Source organism: Diabrotica undecimpunctata, chromosome 3 (assembly GCF_040954645.1).
Source record: "Diabrotica undecimpunctata isolate CICGRU chromosome 3, icDiaUnde3, whole genome shotgun sequence".
NCBI classification, from domain to species: Eukaryota; Metazoa; Arthropoda; class Insecta; order Coleoptera; family Chrysomelidae; genus Diabrotica; species Diabrotica undecimpunctata.
In genome coordinates, this window is record NC_092805.1 from 80588757 (window position 1) to 80609759 (window position 21003).

The 21003-nt window shown below is 30.8% G+C and overlaps 1 protein-coding gene across 1 annotated transcript in view; it reads left to right on the forward strand.

The window, feature by feature from the left end:
* Positions 1-21003, forward strand: part of LOC140436949 (uncharacterized) — a 243695-nt gene that overhangs the window by 119469 nt on the left and 103223 nt on the right. Inside the window, exon 2 of the mRNA XM_072526131.1 lies at positions 18158-18394. Coding sequence (XP_072382232.1) covers positions 18161-18394 — 234 coding nt within the window. The 5' untranslated portion in view covers positions 18158-18160. The remainder of the gene's footprint in view (positions 1-18157; positions 18395-21003) is intronic.

The window sequence follows — 21003 nt, forward strand, 5'->3', positions numbered from 1 at the left end:
CAACGGTTTTCTTTAACATTACTTTTTCTAAGTGAACGAATTAACACTAGGTCTCCTTTTTGAAATGTGATTGGTTTTTTTATATTTCGATTTTGTCTTCTGATATATTTTTCAGCTTTCCTCCTAATTCGGTTATTCACTTTCTGCATTACTTGTTCTAACATATCCTGATTATATTCACTAATCCACTTTCTGTTTCCTATATGGCCAAACATTAAATATTCTGGTACTTCCTCTGTATTCAAATTATGTGTATTATTTAAAAAATACTCTACTTGTGGTATATGTTGCTGCCAAGTTTCGTGTTGATTTTGGCACAGTATCCTTAAATATTTTATAACTTCTTTAATATATCTTTCTGCAGGATTTGCCTGAGGATGTCTGATACTTGTAAAATGAATGTTGATTCCCTTTTTCTCACAAAATGTCCGAAATTTTTGGTTGGTAAAATATGTAGCATTATCTATTATGCAATTTCTAAATGGTCCTATTTCTTCAAAAAATTGATTAATATATAATTTTAATGTTTTAACATTTGTTCTAGAGCAGGGATATAGTTTAATAAATTTTGTATATAAATCAACTATCACTAGTATATGCTTTTTTCCTGTTGGACTGAGAACTAAATTTGAAATAAAATCCATGGAAACTGTATTTAGTTTTTCATATACAACATTAGATTTATATGTGTTCTGGTTTTTGAAATTCTTTTCTTTGTTTAGTTGACATATTGGGCATTGGGTAGTAATTTCTTTTGCTATACTTATGTCATTCTTTGCAAAATAATTGTCCCTAAATAGCATCCATAGCTTTCTTGAACCAATATGCATATAATTGTTATGTAAATTTTTCAATATTTTCTTTGCTAACGTTCTAGTTATTACATATACTTCTATGCCATTTATTATTTTATAATATACCCCATCTTTCCTAAGGACTTTTTGTTTTTCACTCAAATTGATCTGATCTCTTATAATTTCTTCTTTAGAATATAATCCAGTACTTTCTACTAATTGATTTAATCCAATTTTTATTGTTCGCTGCCCTTTTTGTGGTATATTTTCTAACCTTGATAAAGTATCTGCCACTATATTGGATTTTCCAGAAATGTATTTGATTTCAAAGCAGTATTCACTAAGTATTAGACTCCACCGATGTATTCTACTGTTTCCATATTTGTTATTTAATATAGACGTTAAATCTTGGTGATCTGTTTCTATTGTAAATTCATTACCCAACAAATAAAATCTTAATTTTGTGACATTATACTTGCTAGTTCTAATTCTGAAACTGAGTAACCCTTTTCATGTGGCTTTGTAATTCTTGAAATGAATTGTATTGGGTATTCGACCCCATCATGTATTTGTAATAATACCCCTGATAATCTCTCTATTGATGCATCTGTTCTTAATATGAATGGCTGTGTGTAGTCAGGATAGTATATTTTCAAATTTGACAGAAAAATGTTTTTAATTTCTTGGAATGCTAGTTCTCTTCTCTGATCCCATCTCCATTTTACACCTTTTCTCAGTAGTTCAAGTAATGGAATTTCTTTTATACTTAGATCTGGTATCATCCTTTTATAATAATTAATTATTCCAATAAATCCTCTTAAAGTTCTTAAATTGTGTGGTGTTTTATATTCCTGAATGACTTGTGTCCGTTCTGGATCCATTTCGATTCCCTTAGTGTTAAGTTTATAACCTAGATATATGACTTCTTTTTGAAAAAATGTACATTTTTCTTGATTTATTTTTAGTCCAACTTTGTCTAATCTATTTATTATAATTTTTAGGTGTTTCTCATGATCTTCAGCCGTTTTAGAAAAAATTAATATATCATCAATGTAGTAAATTACAAAATGTTCATATTGATCCAAAATATCATGAAGACATCTACATAGAGCACTGCAAGATGATTGAAGTCCAAATGGTACTACTTTGAATTGATATACTACTCCATCTATCTGAAATCCTGTATACTGTCTACTTTTTCTTTCTAGAGGTATTAACCAGAAACTATGCTGTAAATCGATTTTAGTGAAAAATGACATTCCTGTAATTCTTCCTAGTATTCCATCTATACTCATTGGTGCTTCAAATTGCTTTTCAGTGATCTTGTTACTATTCCTTGCATCCAAACATAACCTGATTTCACCTGATCTTTTACGCACTACTACTATAGGGTTGATAAAACGTGTATCTGCCTTCTCAATGATTCCATCTTCTAACATATTATTAATTGTTTTGTTTACTTCTTCTCTGTATTTATATGGTATTGGGTATGATTTTGTTTTAAAATCTTTTTCTTCTTTAACTTTTATACTATGGATATAATTTTGTGCAATTCTATTTTCTTTATTGACAAGTCCCTTGTGTTGCTGCAATATGGAAACGACTATTGATTTATATTCTTCAGGGCAATTGACTTTTATCACATCTTCTTCTTTACAAATAAAATTATTCTTCATTATGTACTCATTATTCCTTTCTTCCAATTTTACGCACTCCGCCTCGTAGGCATTCATCTGCTTAAAATTTCCATTCCTTAAATATTCACTACAATAATTATTCTTTACATTCTTTTGGGACATTTCCCTATCATCAAAATACATTTCTTCTTCATAAACATCATTATTTTCTTTTAATAATATCCTATCAACTCTTATTCCTTCTTCCACCTCATCTTTCTGCATAAATTTAATTATTTGCCCTTCCAAAGTTACCATTTTTTCTTCAAAATCTATCTTTACTTTCTTCTTTTCCAATTCATCATTTCCCATTAATATATCAACATATAAATCCTTGACAATAAATCCTTGCATATTAATTTCTTTATTAAGAATATTAATTTTAAAATTGGCTAGTTTATCAATTTCACCCAACTTCTTATTATTTGCACCAACAATTTTAATTTTTGGAATCTTTATTATATCTGATAGTTTTAATGTGTTAAAAATAAAATTCTCCGAGACTAAAGTACTTTCTGAACCAGTATCTATCATAATTTTAATCATTTTATTTTTGGCCAAAGCATTTATATAAATTAAATTAATAGATTCAATAATTTTATCTTCATCTAGAGAAATAAATTCAGAAGGTTTTTCATAATAGCAATGGCCTAACTTGTAATTCAGAAAGTTTACTGCACAAAATTTTGATTATTAGAATTGTCAGATTGTATCTGACCACTTGGATCTGATGTCCTATGTCTTTCCCTACTATGACTTCTACTCACATTTTCTTGCCTTGTACTATTTCGTTCCCTGTCTTCGCAGCTTCTATTCCTTCGAACACAATTTACCTGTCTGTTATAGTTAGGTCGCTCTGTATTTCTTCTATTGTTAAAATCTTGTCTATTATTATTAGTACTGTTATTAAAATGTTGTTTATTATAATTACTGTTATTATTATTAAAATTTTGTAAATTATTACCATATCTATAATTATTGTTATATGATTGTCTATATTGTTGATTATCATTTTTATTATATTGAAAGTTATTATTGTTTTTCCTGTTGTTATTATTACTTGTCATATTGCCTCTTTGTATTCTTTGAATAAAATTAATAAAACTATCTATTGTTTGAATATTTTGTACAGTTACGGTTTGCACAACATCAGCATCAAAATGTCTAGATACATTTAAGACTGTTTCATCCTCTCTAAGTGGTGGTTCTAAATATTTTGCAACTGTTATCAATTTCAATGCATAATCTACCATATTTGATTTTAAATTTTGATTATACTTTCCAAAATATAGAATTTCTCTAAACTTGGCTTGCTCTAATTCACCCCAATAATAATTTAAAAATTTATTTTCAAATGTTTGAAAATTATCTAAATCATTCTCAATACTAGCAAACCAAGTTGCTGCATTGTCATTTAATGTCATTCTAATATAATCTTTAATATCATTAATATTATTCACAAATCTTAATTTATGTTTTAAACTATTTATGTATACTCTAGGATGCAAATTTTTTATATTACCAGAGAATTTAATCCCAGTCTCATTTGTTAAATTTAAGTAAGGTCTCCCTATGTCTCTCATTTGTGAAATATCATCTATTCTCTGTTCCACATTTCTTATTTGATTACAATTTATTTGGATATTTTGTTGTATATCGTCTAATTTTTCTTCTGTGTTTCTCCTGTCTTCGTTAATTTTTACTTCTAAGTTACATTTCTGTAACTCTATTTTCTGTTCTATATCTATCTTATTATCTTGAATAATCCTCTTTACTTCTGTCCTCTCATTGTCTATCCTTTTCTTGTAGTCATTCTGTATACTTTTTATTTCATTTGCTACTTTTTTCTCTGCAGCTTCAAGTTTTTTATCCATTTGTTTTACAATTTTATTATTATTATCTTCTATTTTCTTTTCTAATTTTCTATAATTCTCTTCCAATTTCTGTTCCATTTTTTTTATGTCTTCTTTGACTTCTTTTGAATTCTCTTCCATTTTTTTCGTATTCTCTTCCATTTTCTGTTCCATTTTTTTCATGTCTTCTTTGATTTCTTTTGAATTCTCTTCCATTGTCTTGTTCATCTGCATCATTAATGACATCAAAGCTGCCATATTGACATTTTCCTCTCTTTCTGGATTCATTTCTGCAGTATCTTGTGGAACTTGTACTAAACTCTCCTCTTGTATAGGTTGTGTTTCTACTTCCACATCTTCTTCATTCTTTTTGCTTCTTGTACCTTTCTTTCCTTGAGACATTTTGAGACTTTACTTGTTCAAATATAATTAAAATTAAAATCTATAATTTTTGCTTTCTAATGAAAATTAATTTAATTATGTGAGAGCACTTATCTTTCCAAACTAATTCTTTTAAATAGAGAGCCACCGCGTTGGGTGCCAAATTGTTATGATGTGTTTTTTGTTTGAATGATGAGCAATGAGTATTTTTAATAATATAATATATATAGGGTTTTTATCGCGGTTCTCATAGAATTAGTTTGTAAGTACTTTTTTAAATTATCTTTATTATAACTATTATAAAACACACATATATATATCTAACCTAGTCAATGTAAATTTAAATTAAACTATCTTTAAATTGATATTCTTATAAAACTAATTAAATTCTATAGACAATGTAAAATTTAAACAAACTATCTTCAAAATTGAAATTGTTATGACACTAACTAAATTATATTAACAAAATTTTGTACCTTTCTTTCACTGAATGCCTAAATGGACTGTTTTCCACTATATAGATTCTAATCACCACAGAATGTCTTCGTACTTCGGTTATCCTTGTTTTTGTGAAATTACTTTTTCCAATTATCAGCTTCTACCAATTTAAGATATAGTTTTCTTCACCAGCATTTATACACCACCAAACAAACCAGCAAACACCATTTATATTTATTCTTCTTTTCAATATACCAATATCCAATTATTATAAGTTGATTTATACTAATCTCCAATCATAATGTAATTTTAATTCCTTCCAATGTCCATCCAATATTCTTCTAATATACTTTTATAATCTTCAATAATTATTGTGTATAATTATAAATGTGCATTAAATATATGCATAATTTTTAATCTTCCTTTAACTCACTATATTAAACAATTGGACTATTTCCAACTAACTTTCATATTTCTTATTAAACTGCTTGACTGACTTACTAAAAACTGTGAACAATTGACTTCACTAACTAATCTACTAACTTTCATAATAAACTGCTTGACTTCTGACTAAAAACTGCCATCTTGAATCCAAATCACGGGTATTTATATCCTTTTGGATATTCCAGAACCATCTGGTAAGAGATCATGTTCCAATTTGTTCTATTTCTTCGATATCGATGTTCTCGAAAAAAATATCTGTTCTATCTACCGCCATAATCATTATTCCAGAATGTTCGACCGTAAACAATGGTCACACTCTACACTCTGGAGAATTCGTTAATGTTCCATTGATAATTTTGTTGACATTTAGGCTTTTCAGATCAGAATAAACATTCAAATTAGTAACTAACACTCTAATTTAATAAAATACACATTTCAAACAATATAACCCCACTTATATTCGTAAAAATTCTTAAACGTCACTTCAGAGTAAGTACAAAGAATATAGACGCTTATAAGCGTCTATCTTCTTTGGTAAGTATATCTGTCACTCACATATGTATAGTTGGTTGCCTAGTCACATGGCTCACTTAAATGTATCTACCACATTATAATTACTAAAATACAACTTTTTACAATTATTATATGATAATTTCTTAAAAATACCCTCACATAAATAATTTTTATTAAATTCTCTAGTATATAACTTATTTAAAACAACCAAATATCTAATATTATGTAGTATATAACTTATAAATTATTTTCTATAAACCCTAATCGTATCAATATATATATATATATATATATATATATATATATATATATATATATATATATATAACAGCGCTACATGCCTTCTAGACCCTTGCCTTCTAACAACTTGGTTATTTCCCCCGATTTTTTTCGGTCCCTTGCTTTCTCTCTCCAATTTCTCAAGCCTATTTCTGCCAAGTCTTGCTTTACTGCTTTCAACCACTTCTTCTTTGAACGTCCTCTTCTTTTTTCCCAATTTCTCTCACCTTCAGTATAGTCTCCCACCTTCCCCCACCAGTATAGTTTTAACATTTCGATTCTCTGGCATTCGTATTTTGGCCGTAATTGTTGGTTTTCCATACATACTCACTATTTCTTTATTCGTTTTTCTTCTCCAAATATTCTGTGCCGTCTTTATTCCTCCGAAGATTTTTCTGAGCACCTTTCTTTCCCAGATCTCTACTTTGTTTTCTTCCTGTGGGTTCATAATCCACGTTTCACTGGCATATATCACTGTGGGTCTGATTACAGTCTCGTAGACTCACAGTTTAGCTGTTCTTGACACATTTTTTGCTTTCAGGAATATATATAGTGACCCCATCGCTCTGCTTCCCTTCAGTAATCTTTTGTCTATCTCGTTTTCTTCTTTTCCCGTGTTCATTATGGTCGATAACTCCTAAGTATTCAAATTCTGACACTTTTTCAAAACTATAGACTAATAGACTAATATTAAGTATATAGTAATAATAAATAAAAGGATATCTACTTTATAAGCATCATTTTATATCCAAACAATTTTCCCGATAAAATGCAAATTTTTGGAATTATTTGCGAAAAACTGTTTAAAACATGCGTTTTTTCCGTGTAATTTGTGAAATTTTAGTCCCGAATAACTAAAAATATTGATTTTTTGAAAAACTCTAAAAAACATTTTTATCTTAAACTTATCTTATTCTAGTGACTACCATAGTTTTCTTTGTATAAACATTTTTTACACCCGAGTTGGAGTGGTAACCTTCCCCGGAAGAAAGCACATATTGGCACAGAGTAAATTTTGTTCTTTGAGCTGTTTTCTACCTACTGTCAAAATTTCAAGCAAATCCATGCAATATAAAAAGAATTCTAAGCAGAAAACCGTTATATCCTAAACTATTATAGAAAATAACAGAAATAAAAATATTTCGTAGAATAACAAATAAAACATTAAGAGACAGAGTAAGAAAGAAAGATGTCAACGGATAAATCAAGAACAGGAAGACTGAATGGAACCGACACATAAATTAGGCCAGTACGGGAAATACGGCGATACCCTGTAATTTTGCGTGTCATCACCGAATTACATAAAATTTGGATTAAGGTTATACTAACCCTCCATTTCACTTTTGGACTTTATTTTTTAGGGGTGAAAACTACCTCTAAAAAAACCAAACCTCTCCAAAACTCTAAAACTACCGTAAAAAACGTATGATTGTAAATTAAAGCGGGTAATTTTTTAGTTTAAGTAAAGCTTTTAATGATGTGAATGAATTCCAATTAACCTTAAACAACATAATTTAAGATTTTGTCACAGTTTAACCCCTAAATCTCACCATCTAGATTAGTTATAATTAAAACAATGTCATAATCTCCACTGATTTGCATGGAAATTTGGATTTAGGTTATACTTACCCTTCACTTAAAAATTGTGTCAACCTTCACTTGTGTCGTTGGTTGTTTTTTATTTTTTAAGTGTAAAAATGACCCCGATTAGAAAAAAAATAATATAATTGTAAATTTAAGCAATTTGAAATTATTTTATTATACAATGACGTTTAATTCAGATGTCTTTACTGTTTTAATTTTTACCATATAATTTGCACCCTTATAAAAATCACCCTTACAAAGAAATTCGAATAGTTGTATTATTTTTTTTTAATTGAACCTATAAATACAACAATTTTTTAATCAAAATGTCATAAATTTATTGTATTTCAACTAAAAAAACAACCCTTATTAGTTTATAAGGACGGGTGAAAGTATGTTATGCACATAATAGCACATTATGTGTATCTTTCAATGCTCCAGTATACGCGTTTTGATATCTCCTAAAGCTTTTAAGCTATGAAGTACTTAAAAAATCTATTTTGTAGGTTTTTTATACAGCTGTTTTGTAAAACAGTTGTTATAGCAACACTAACATTAGCTATGGAAAAAAATTATTTTTTTAAACCTTTATTTTTAAAAGGGTTAGAGTTGAAAGGGCTTGAACGAGTTACTAATCACTGGTATATGTAAATTTTGAACAGAAATATCTTAACCAATTTTTGTCTTACAGAAAAACAAAAAAGATCAAAACGTTTAGAAAAGCAAAACCTATATGTCCTTGCTCTTCAATATTTTTTATATCACTAATACTTTTTAAGTCATTTTGAAATAAAAAGGATTTTTTAAAGATTTCAAAAGTTGTTCTTTTTTATTTTAAAACCAAATTTTTTTCAAAAATAATCACTTTGAACCAATCACTTTACAGATCATATAAACAATACATATGTAACGTAAATTTTAAACAGTAACAATTAGTTTTATTAGAGGTGCTAATTAGGGAGTGATTTTTACGATGTTTTTACCAAAAAAAAAGGACCAACTTTATATTTTGAGCGAAACTTTAACAAAAACAAAAATAATTTTTTTTAAATACTTTCAAAAAGTTTTGATGGGTTTTCTCCGAAAAGTAATTTATTTTTTGGCTATTTCACGGTGAAATATTCGATTTGGGATTTGACAAATACGAACCTACTTTTCATGAGGTACAACTCTGGCTCTACGGGGTCTATAGATTTCATAAGTACCTACACCATTTTTTTCTCTTTTATAAGCTATATTTTTGTTTAGGTTATTTTTTTTCAATAAATACTTACTTTTTGAATTATTTGTGAAAAACCGTCTGAAAACGTAGATTTTATTTTGAAAAATGAATATTTTCACTCGTAAATAATTAAAATTTTGGCTTTCACCCCCCCCCCCCCCCCCTTCCCCGTAAAAGCAACCTCAATTTTCAAGCAAATCCGTCGTGACGAGGAAAATTACACCCCAAACCGGGCATTTACTGGAGTAAATAGAAATAAATTACCTGCTGGAAGACGATATAGGGGAAAACCAAGAAAACGATGGTCGAACGATCTTTGAAACGGATACATAACCTGAAGGATGGCATGCATTTATAAATCTACACAAAAATATGAAAAAGAAGAAAATTGTAAAATCGCACATTTAATATTTAATGTGCCATAGGGAACTTAAACAACTTCAAGTAATATTAGAAGGAACAATGGAAAGAAAGAGTATGGGAAGAAAGAAAAACTGATAGCTTCATAACATCTATAGATAGCTTAATTCGTCAAGGTCAATGCAGAGAAAACATTAGCAATTAAGGTGACGCTGAGGAAGAGGTAAAACTCAATCCTCCAGCAGATCTGGCCAACGTGGAAAATTATGGTCAAAAAACTTAACATGCAAAAGAAGACGTATATCCAAACATGTATAGAATAAGGCACAATAGATAGATAGATAGAAAGTAGAGCAAACAAGAGTCATAAAAGCAAGAACAAAAATAATGCTGAACATAAATTGGGAAAACGGGGAGACATCGAAGAAAAACAAAATAGAATTGCTGTGTAGTGAAGAAAATAATAAAAATGATGCGTATAAAAGATCCAAAATATAGGTACCCAAGATGCAATAACATCGTCAATTAGTGCATAGAATTCGGTTCTAGTGACAAAAGTTTTCACTATATTTAACATTATATTTCACACCCTGGTTTTTTATGTCGAATATTTGGTAATCATTTTAATTTTAAATCTTTTATGGCAATCTCACGGTCAATTTAATCTTAGCTTATACAATATTAAATTTTAAAATCTATATTAAGAAAAAACTATTTCATTTTCACCTTACAGTTAGTTAGAAAGGCGTAGATAACCTTGCTAGGTTTGCTAGCAACTTACCCAGCATAATAAAAATACCGGTTCTGATTAACATTATTTACTTGTAAATTTTACACTCGTGATATATCTTGTCTATTCGTCATAGTTCGTGGATTAAATCAAATCGAGTTTTGTATACGATTGTTGTGGAATGTTGTTTTCATTCCAAAATATTAGGAATTCTGCTATTTTCAAGATGTTGCTCAACAATGAAGTGTCGTGTTTGTAGTTTAATCATTAAAATTATAATTTTGAAGGAATTATTCACAATACAACAATGTTATATATATTCTTAAATCGAATTAAGAAACTTCGTCAAATACTGCGTCTTCTTCGAGAGTTGACATGATCTTTACTTTATTGCTTTATTTATCTATCTATTGCTGCTCGAAATGATCCATACCACGGACTCATATTCTTTAGTTACAATACTTTTCTTGTACCTCGACTACGTTTACTTTCAGTTTTACGTTCGACGATAGTTGGAACCGTTGATTTGATTATTCTTCATAACATGGTTAAAATATTTCAATTGTCTATTGTTAATTGTGTTACTTCAGTTTGATAAATTCATTGTACTAAAAAAATACCCATTCTGGCAGTCTAAAGAATTTTTAACATTATTATTTTGAAACTTTCCATTCTCTTACACATCATTATCATTATAACTGACTCGAAAACCCTTTTTGGGTCTTGGCTTGTTCCATGATTCTTCTCCATTCTGATCTTTTTCGTGCCTTTTTCTCCATTTTTTTATTTTTAAGGTTGTCGTATCGTTTTCAATTTGTTCTCCCTTTTGCTATTTTTCCCACTGGTAATTGTTTGCTTATTTTGTTTGGTATTTCGCCATCATCCATTTTTTTTTAAATGTCCCATTTAACGCAATCGTCCTATTTTAATAAATGTTATTTAAATAAATGTTCAAAGTTATATCTTCTTCTTCAAATTCCATTTTCCTTTGTGCCTTTGCATATGTGTCAAAGATTTTGCTTTTAAAGTTGGCTAATAATCATCCTCACTTTTAAAGAATTTCCAGGTTTCTAAACTATATCTGAGTACCGGTCTTATTAGGGTTTTGTATATTTGGCATTTGGTTTTTCTTCCGACGTTAACTGGTCTTAGTTGCCTAATTGCCATAGTAACATTTATTAGCAATGAAAATTCGCCTCTTCACTTCTCTGTTTTTATTGCATGCGTTTATATGCATGTTTTTTGTTTTGGATTTATTGATTGATAGCCACTATTTTTTGCAGCTCGGTCTATTTGATTGAAAGCCTTTATCATTTCTCTTCTTGGCCTTGCAATTATATGAACATCATCTGCAAACGCTAATATTTGCATACTTTTATTGATTATTGTTCCTCGAGTATTGACTGTTGCATTTCATTATTTTCTCGATGATGTTGAACAAGATACATAATAGATAGTTTTCTTTTCACATCGATTATTTCCGTTAATTCGATTTGTATTCGGATTTGAAATTTCTACTTTTTGGGTTTCTTTCATCAATAATATTAGTTGTGTTGGTATATTAAATTTTTTCAATAAGAATTCTTGGTTTACATAGTATTGGAGTAAACCCAGGTGGAGTGAGATGTTGATATTGCTACTTATTTATAATTTTTAATTAAAAAAGCCTATTAAAAAAAAATGATAAGGAATACAAAAGCGATAAATGCGGGCTACAGTTACCTACCTTTTATTGTCATTAAAGGTAAAGATATTACAGTGTGCTCGTATTATCATGTTTAAATTTTCTTTGGTATTCAGGAATATTTTTTCAATATATTCTGTAAAATTCTGTTGAACAGCTTTATACCGTTTAAGTACAGTATTGTAATACAGCTCTTTAACAGTTCAATATTTAAAGAGTTAAATATTAAAAATAGCTTTTACTAAACTAAAGAAAAATGTAATTTTTAAAAAGAAGTTTCTTTATTTCTCAAATAGCCCTTCCAAAGCAAAGATTACAAACGTACATATATTTGATTAAAAAAAAATAATATAAAACAACACGGAACAAAAATAACAAAGTATTATTTTTTATAAAAAATAATTTACAATTGGTAGGTATTTTGTAAAATTTATAAACAGGATTTGCCTCATTCATTGTATTATTCCAAATAGTTGATGACAAATAGTTTTTGAAGCATCCATAAAATTCCAAATAACTTACCAGTTTGAAAAATTACAAAAATTACCGACTAATTAATTAATGGTAGTGATTCATTCCAGTGTATTTTTATTTTTCTACATTCTTTATTGATTATTTTACCTAATGATTCAAACAACTTCACCAACTAGCATTGATACAAAAACCAAATTCATCAACTTAATACAGCAACTAGGTACTTACCTCCAAAAATTTCTATTTTCAATTATGACATAACTTAAAATATGTGACTGCTCTCCCATTGTGATACTAATATTTACTTATATGAATAGCAAGTAATAACTAATAAAACCTAAGACTCTTGCAAATATAATTTTCAAAAAAAAAACTGAACACAAAACTCTTGCAAACCCAAAAATTTTGTGACAATTGTTCGGCACTCTTCCCGGTTCTATTTCAGTTTTTGGTCTTTAAGTAAGATTCTTCAGAGGTTTGCAGTTTTTTCTGGTTCTTTAAATCTATTTCCGTTCTAGTGTTATATTTGACACACTATTTTGGTAACTTTCTAAAGTTTATCCTCGGATTAGTCTTATTACCTACTGTAGTTGACTTTCTGTTGCCAGTGATGTTTTATATGATGGAAAAATTCCAATAAAACTAAAATTAAAATTTTATAATTGTGCCCTAAGACCACCTATATTAAATGCTACTCTGAATATTTTGCATGCTTAAATGAGACAATAAGTACAGGTAGGACACACAAACATACAACAAAGTAAATCCCAGCTGCAAGGAACACGAGATCCCCGGAATAAGGTGATGACCAAAGATCAAAGAGATCATGCTCCGCGCAGATGATACCTTGCTAACCATCAAGCTACTTTCACCCTTCCCGAATTGCAGATATAATGTTGGGGAGGATTTACTTAATTTTATTTAATCTTGGATGTACTTTAGTAGGTAGATTTATGCGTCTTTCTCCCTGTGTTTATCTTTTTTTTCGTGAAACCTCTAGAATTACCTCTTCTCCAAAGGTGTTGCCGTCCAGTAAGCCAGTGACCAGCTTTGTGAGTGTCGGATCGGCTGTCGATTTGGCAAACGGTGTTTGCCTATCTCGCCAACCGACCATCCAGAGCGTCTGGCCACCAAGCTCGTGCCTAGCGTCCCTAGCGGTGCCCGGTCTCAATGCTCATAAATCGTGGTTGCTTCATCTGCAGTATGTAGTTAACGTGAGAATGCTTAAATGATAACTTTGGTTTGTACTACGAAAGCAATTTGGCCACTTTCTGGTAGCGTTTTAGTTACATGCGAGATAGATGATTAGTCGATGCGAAGTCAACGTGTACAGATGCATTTTAGTAAAACTGTTAAGATTAAAAAGGTAATTAGTTTGAGGTTGATTATCCACCGATGTTCTTGAAAATATAATTTTTTAAATGAAATTCAACTTTTAATAATATATGATGTTTTCATCAGCTTTTTTTAAATAGAGAGACCGTAAAACGGAAATTTTTAATAGCATGGCCAAACCTATTCAAATGAATAGTGACTGAAGTCGATAATGACAAAAAAATACAAGAAGATTTAATCAATATTAGAAAAAGCCTACAGAAAAACGCAAATACGGTACTACAATGTATTAAAAATCAGACTATACCAACTAAAATCTATTTGGTAAACCGATTCAACCCCCAGTTTATTAAAATAAATGGAGTAGAAGATGTCCTTCAAATATTTGTCGACCGCACCGCGAAAGAGGCTGTGAAATATTCGTTCAAGCCACGTCATTGTGTCTTTTGCAACGCCAGAGAGAAATACTCATAGAATGTTTGTTTCATTCGTGCGAAAAGGTAAACGAAAGCTACCGCAATGTGCACGATGCCTAGCTAGGTTGGACTTCGTAATGGTACCCACAAGGCCGATTAAAAAAATTATCGAACGTTATAGAGGTCATTTATTGAATCATTCAAAAGTGTTGCCCGTTGTTCATTCAGGTCGATGATTTGACTCGCCGCTAACAAAAAAGTTATTAAGAGTTCAGCTGGACAACCACCTCAATTATGATACTTCGTCCTATTTTTTGTCTATTTTTTTATGCTTATGTAGGTACCTATTATCTTTATGTATACTAGTATAAAAAATACTATGGCTCTACATAGGTACAGTCTCTTTTGAGACTGTATACACGATTGGATAAAAAAAACAAAACACTTAAATTTTTTGTGATTAATTAAAATTTGAATTTAAATTTTAAAATAATTGTTTCTCGTTCCAACCTAAAAAAAAAATAAATTCAATTAGCTCTAAAGACATTTAATTCATTGTAGGTTAATTCAGGGTTAGTGTGGGACTGCTTTGATGTTCTGTCATACGTTAGAAGTCAAAATAGATTGACAATAGTCTGGATGCCGGCACAGAAGTTACCAGGCTAACGAGCACGTAGATAAATTTATGCATTTACGCCACTAGTTTATCCTAAGTCCTTTAGAATTGCAAACAAACAACAAAAAAATATCCATTGACAAATGAGTTTCAAATAAATTTCTCGCATAGTGACGAAATTCACTAGGACAGAACAACTTCATAACTTATCAGATGACACTCGGCCACAGTTTAAGATGGCCTACTGACGCACAGACTCACCTATAGACTAGGCTAAAGGTGCTTTATGCCATTTTAAAAGCTATACTTTATAAAACGGAGAAAGCTAAAAGCGTCTAGCTTCAGCCAAAAAGGTCATATACACACTGTGCCTTGAGAAGGTAGGACTAGATGAGACGCTTTAAATGACAAACATAAAGCAGAGTATAATGGGAAAGAATCGCAGTGCATCATATTTAACAGTTATATATGAAACCAAATGGTTAAATATTGCATTTTAGTATATATATATATATATATATATATATATATATATATATATATATATATATATATATATATATATATATATATATATATATAATTTAGCTCTCCAGGCCTAGAAGGCCCATGGCTTGGGTTACTATTCTTTTCCATTCTTTTCTGTTTGTTGCTTTATTTTTCCAGTTTGGTATTTTAAGTTTTTCTATGTCTTTTTCAACATCCTTCTTCCACCTGGTTTTCGGTCTGCCTTTCTTCCTTTTCCCTCCTATTCCTCCCATTAGCATTCTTTTTGGCAGTCTCGTGTTTTCCATCCTTTGGATGTGTCCCAACCATCTCAGTATTTGTGACTTTATGATCCCTACGATATTCGGCTCTCCATACATCTCCTCTAATTCCATATTTGGTCTTTTTATCCATATATATATATATATATATATATATATATATATATATATATATATATATATATATATATATATATATATATAAGCGGGGATCCTACAGCTTCTGCCGCTTCCCGCATTTCGATCGCCATCTTTTTCTATCTCTCCAGGTGTCTTCATCAATGGCTCTATCTTTCCATATCTTCTATCTATTTCAATGGCTCTATCTTTCCATATCTTTTTATCCATATACCATTCCATAATTTACCTCCAAATATTTTCCTGAGGACTTTTCTTTCCCAGACTTGCAGCAAGACTTGCTCGGATTTGTTCATTGTCCATGTTTCACTGGCATATAATACAATAGGTCTTATTACTGTCTTATATATTCTTATCTTAGCCCTTCTAGATATGTTTTTGCTTCTTAATAAATTGTTTAGTGCAAAAATACAACGGTTACTGGCCATAATTCTCGCTTGGATTTCTTCCTTCATATTTGGTCTTCTCGTGAATGTCGCTCCTAAATACTGGAATATTTCTACTTCTTCAAATTTATATGTTTTTTCATCTGTTATTACTGTCAGATATTGTTCTTGTAGGTAATCTCTTTCTGTCCATTCCATATATTTTTTCTTTTCTTCATTTATTTACATCCCTTTCTTTCTCGCTTTCATTTCTAATCTTTTTATTATTTCTTTTAATTCTTGCTTACTTCTGGCTATCAGTACAATGTCGTCAGCGAATGCTAAGCATTGGTGTTTTCTTTGATATATAAGTCCTGACCTGTTGATTCCAGCTTCTCTGATGGTAACTTCAAGGACGATACTGAACAACAGCGATGACAGTGGGTCTCCTTGTCGCACCCCCTCACTGACCTCAAACTTATCTGTTTCTTCGCCATTTATTTTAACCCTATTCTCTGTTTTTCGGAGTGTCACTTTTACCATTCTTATCAGTTTTTCACTAATTCCTATTTCACGTAGTGCTTTGTATATTTCTTTGCGCTTTATCCTATCGAACGCTTGTTTAAAGTCGATGAATAGGGCCATTGTAGGTTTCCCATATTCGTAGCTTGCATTTTAGTATTACTATATATTATATGTAGCCTTAATAACATTGCCCTTTAAGACTGAGTAAATTATTTTTTTATATATATATCTTAAAACTAAAGAATTCAAAATAACTTAAAAAATTGAATTCAATAGATTAAATCACAAAACTCATTTGAAATCATTTGTTCATTTTAATTTTAATAAGAAATCGTACTGAAGTACCTTAACCAATTCCTATACTTGTGCATCAATTCCAATTTTATAAATTTTCAGCCGATACAGCGATTATAATGCAAGAAGCACAAGAAAGATACACGTCTTTGCAAAATGATAATCTTAAAATTCTTCGGAATAAAACGTGCATTTCTGAAAATGAAAGCACCCCCAATACTGTTCCTATTTGTGAAAATAACCTTAAACTGGACCAGTTTGCTTCTAAATTGTTCAACAGAAAATCAGAAATGCTGGAGGAAATATCTGAGAATAGTACCCATACTTCTAAACAAATTTTGGGACAAGGTAGTCCAGATATAAAGAAATTTATACCTCCACGTCCTCCTATTCCCCCTCTTCCACCACTGAGAAAAACTAAGCCATTAGAAGCTCAAGCAAATTGGGGACGTTTTAATTTTAATAAAGAAACTGGAGTTAGTGGGCTTCCTCTATCCCATTCAATAGAAGATACAAAATTGAAACGTGGAATAGAACGGCTAGGCGAAAGGCCTTGGGAACAACAAAGTATAAAAGTTCATTATGTCAAATCTGATAATCCGACACAAGACTTTATAAAAGAGTTAAATAAGGCTCTAATTACAAGGAGAAATCGATTCGAACATGCGATGGTAAGCTGTGTGTAGTTTTAGCATATAAAAAGATGTTATTGCTTTTAACGTTAATTTTATTACTTCTAATTGATTATCTATGTACAAATGGCTTTTATTGCTATTATGGTATAAGTCAAGATATAATGTTTTTATGAATTTGATATTTAATTTCTTCTACAACTATAAAGTCTCTTTAATGATTCCCCTCGAGGGCGTAAGCATGGTGAATGACAGTTTCAAGATGGTTTTTCAAGTATATGAAAATTTTCTTGACTTGCACTATACTATTACTTGATTATTAGTAATATTATTAAAAGAGATATTTAGCAACCAACACTATATACTAACTCTTTCTTTATTCTTGTCTATTGTATCATCATATTCTATCCTCAGGGTACGTCTCCATTCTTTTCATTTTCTGATTTCAGCTTAATTATTTAATTGTTTGACAGTATGTATCGTAGTTTAACTGTAAATCTTTCTTGCAACAGGTTTATAATTACGTTATATATATTGCTTATTTGTTCTAACTGTACCGCTGGAGTTCACTAAATTAACTTATTTCAAACAAATCATAACTATCTCAAACTAACATTTTTGTTTTATATTTTTGTAGGTTATGGACGCTGATAGCAGTTATGGTGGTAGTGATACAGCACAAGACCCCCACTCCTCGTTAGATAACTCCCACAACTCCCAAAATGACAAACACATACATGTGGATAAAATAACGACGGCTGTACATATCATGCCCGACACGGAAATAGAGAACCAACCTCCTGATGACCACTATTACCACAAGAATGAAATTACAGTTCCTGTTAACTTAGATGAGACGGATTTGAAACATAACGTAAGTTGAGTTTGGTAAATCAAATTTGTAGAGGTTCTCAATTACACTACTGATATGCGAATTTTGTAGGTGTTCTTTACAAACTTGTACTAAACCTTGATTAATTCTAACATTTAGATTGTAGATTTCAAAAAGGTCCTGTTTAGAACTGCCCATTTAACGGAAATTATGTTTAAGTGGGTAGTGTCGAGTAAGTTGTGAAGCTTAAAGGTTATTTGTCCATAGCGAGTACAAGATTGTAATAACTTGTTCGCTGGCTCTCAGTTTGAAATATTTTTCCCGTAGGCTACACAAATTTCTTTTTTTCTTATACTCTCCACTTTTTTCCATTTGCGATCATCCTCCAATATGCGACTTTTTGCGGAAGAATGCTTTTAGTCAAATAAAACAGTTATAAGCTTCTTCTTCTGCAAGAAACATCAATAACATTACTAACAATTCCTTAATGCCCTGGTACCCATAATAAAGTTACTTTAATGTATCCGGAACTGTCTCTCCTTTTACTTTAATGTGTTTCACCACTTAGAACTGTTTGCAGATCCAAACTGTTAAGGACTCATAGGTTGTAGACTTTTGAGTCTTCAATGCAGCTTGACTGTTTGGGGCAGTTTTGTGTCAGTAAACTCTATTCTCACTATTTCCTATGTTTTTGACTTATTTCGTTTCTAATCTTGTTTTGCAGACATGATATCTGTGAGTATTTTCCTAAATTGCGTTGTGCCAATCCTTAAAATCTCTAAGTAGGTGAAAACCGAGGATTAGTTGCTGAGCCCGTGTTAGCTTAAAGGTACCTTTTAAGGAGATCCTCCTTACATATACATGTAGAAGGGGAAGATCTTTTAGGCTGCAATGAGACACCAAGTCATAGCATTCGTAATACCTACACAAGCGAATCTCTGCAATTTTGGCAAACCTGATTTGACAAAAACCTTACGGCACATTTAAAGAGCCTATGTTGATTTAGTGTTTAGTGGCGAAGTTTATGAGATCATATTTTACGTAAGTTCAAGGAAAACATTCTCGATGTATGCCTCCTCTCAAATAAGCTAAGGTCTTCCGCTTTTTCTTCTACCGTGAGGGTTCAAGTTAAAATTTGTTTTGAGTTTCGTTATTCGGAAATTCTTTGGGCATGCATACCATCTGAGATATTTTCTACTATTGTTTTCTGCTTTTATGATTTCTCTTTTTACTTACTAACAATTGTGTTATAAATGCTGTGTTTGTTAGTTTTTTTTGTATAGAATGATTCCCAAAGATAATATTGGAAACAGTATATTACATTTCTGTCTTCGTATTTTATTAAATTCATGCTTATGGTTGTTTTTCCAATTTTTCCCGCAATGGTAGGCCCAGAACTAAGGAGGTGCAGAAGGACACTTGACCGTTTGGCAGATTTTAGGGGGCGGCAAAATTTGTAAAGTTTATAAAAAAATATTAATTTAAATTATTCAAAATATATTGATGCAAAATATAGTAGTTTGATAGCACTGACATTATCTACCAAATTATTATCTTCACTATGATCAAGATAGGATGTTCTGCAAGATTAGATGTCTCAACAGGTCAAACTATTAGTAACTCATGACTGGAAGCACACATTGGTCGAATGTCTTCTTTTTCAAATAATTTGGCATGTTGCTCTTGAAGATGTCTGATTGATCTCCATATGCGGCCCATGCTAAAGTGATTCCTCTTTGCAATTCGGAAGTTTGGTTGTCCCTAGCAATTTTGATGTCATGGCCTTAGTATTTATATTTATGAACTAATCCTATTTCGTTACAGTAGACATTTGGATTTTCGTTTGATACCACATTTGTCATGTATTGTGTCTTTTCAAAGTTTCGAAGGGTAGTTCAGATTAACTATTAATGCAATTTATTAGGATAAATAATTTGGACACATTAAATATAGACAAAAAACCGACTTTCATAACCAAAAATAGAAAGGAAGTTACAGACATTTCAATATATTCAAATTTCCTGAGCATTTTTATATCAGAATGGCTGTCTAAGGAGGAGAGCTGCTCTGACCATAGACACACCTTAGAGGGGAAAGCCGCAAAAGTCACTTATCGGAACCCATGTACAACCAACTGGGAGGCTTATGAAGAAGTTCTAAATCAGCATCTGTCGAGAATGAGGAGAACAATAAATGATGCCAGGGATCTAGAAATGGCAGTGAATAATCTAAATGACACTGCCATTTCAGTTTCACCTGAGATACGCCATGAAGGAATAAAGAACTGTCTGTCTTAAGGAAAAGGACGAGAAAGCTATTCAACTAAGGCAAAGTAACTGGGAGTAGGGAGAGTATAGAAAGACACGGACAGAATACTATACAGCTATAAGGCCAAGAGGGATATAGTAAGGAAGCTCTGTGAAGAAATTAAAAGCTTCCATACTTGTGCTAGACTTTAAAAGGTACTGTCAAAGGAGAAAACACAACCAATTAATTCACTCTTAAATAACAAGGGCAAGTATACCCATACAAAAAGAGATACGGCTGAAAAGCTCTTCGAGTGCTTTTTCCTGGATCACAAATAGTTAAATCAAGTCACAATTAACTGGGAACCAGTAGGCAACGAGGCTTTGCAGAGGTCCTTAAGAATA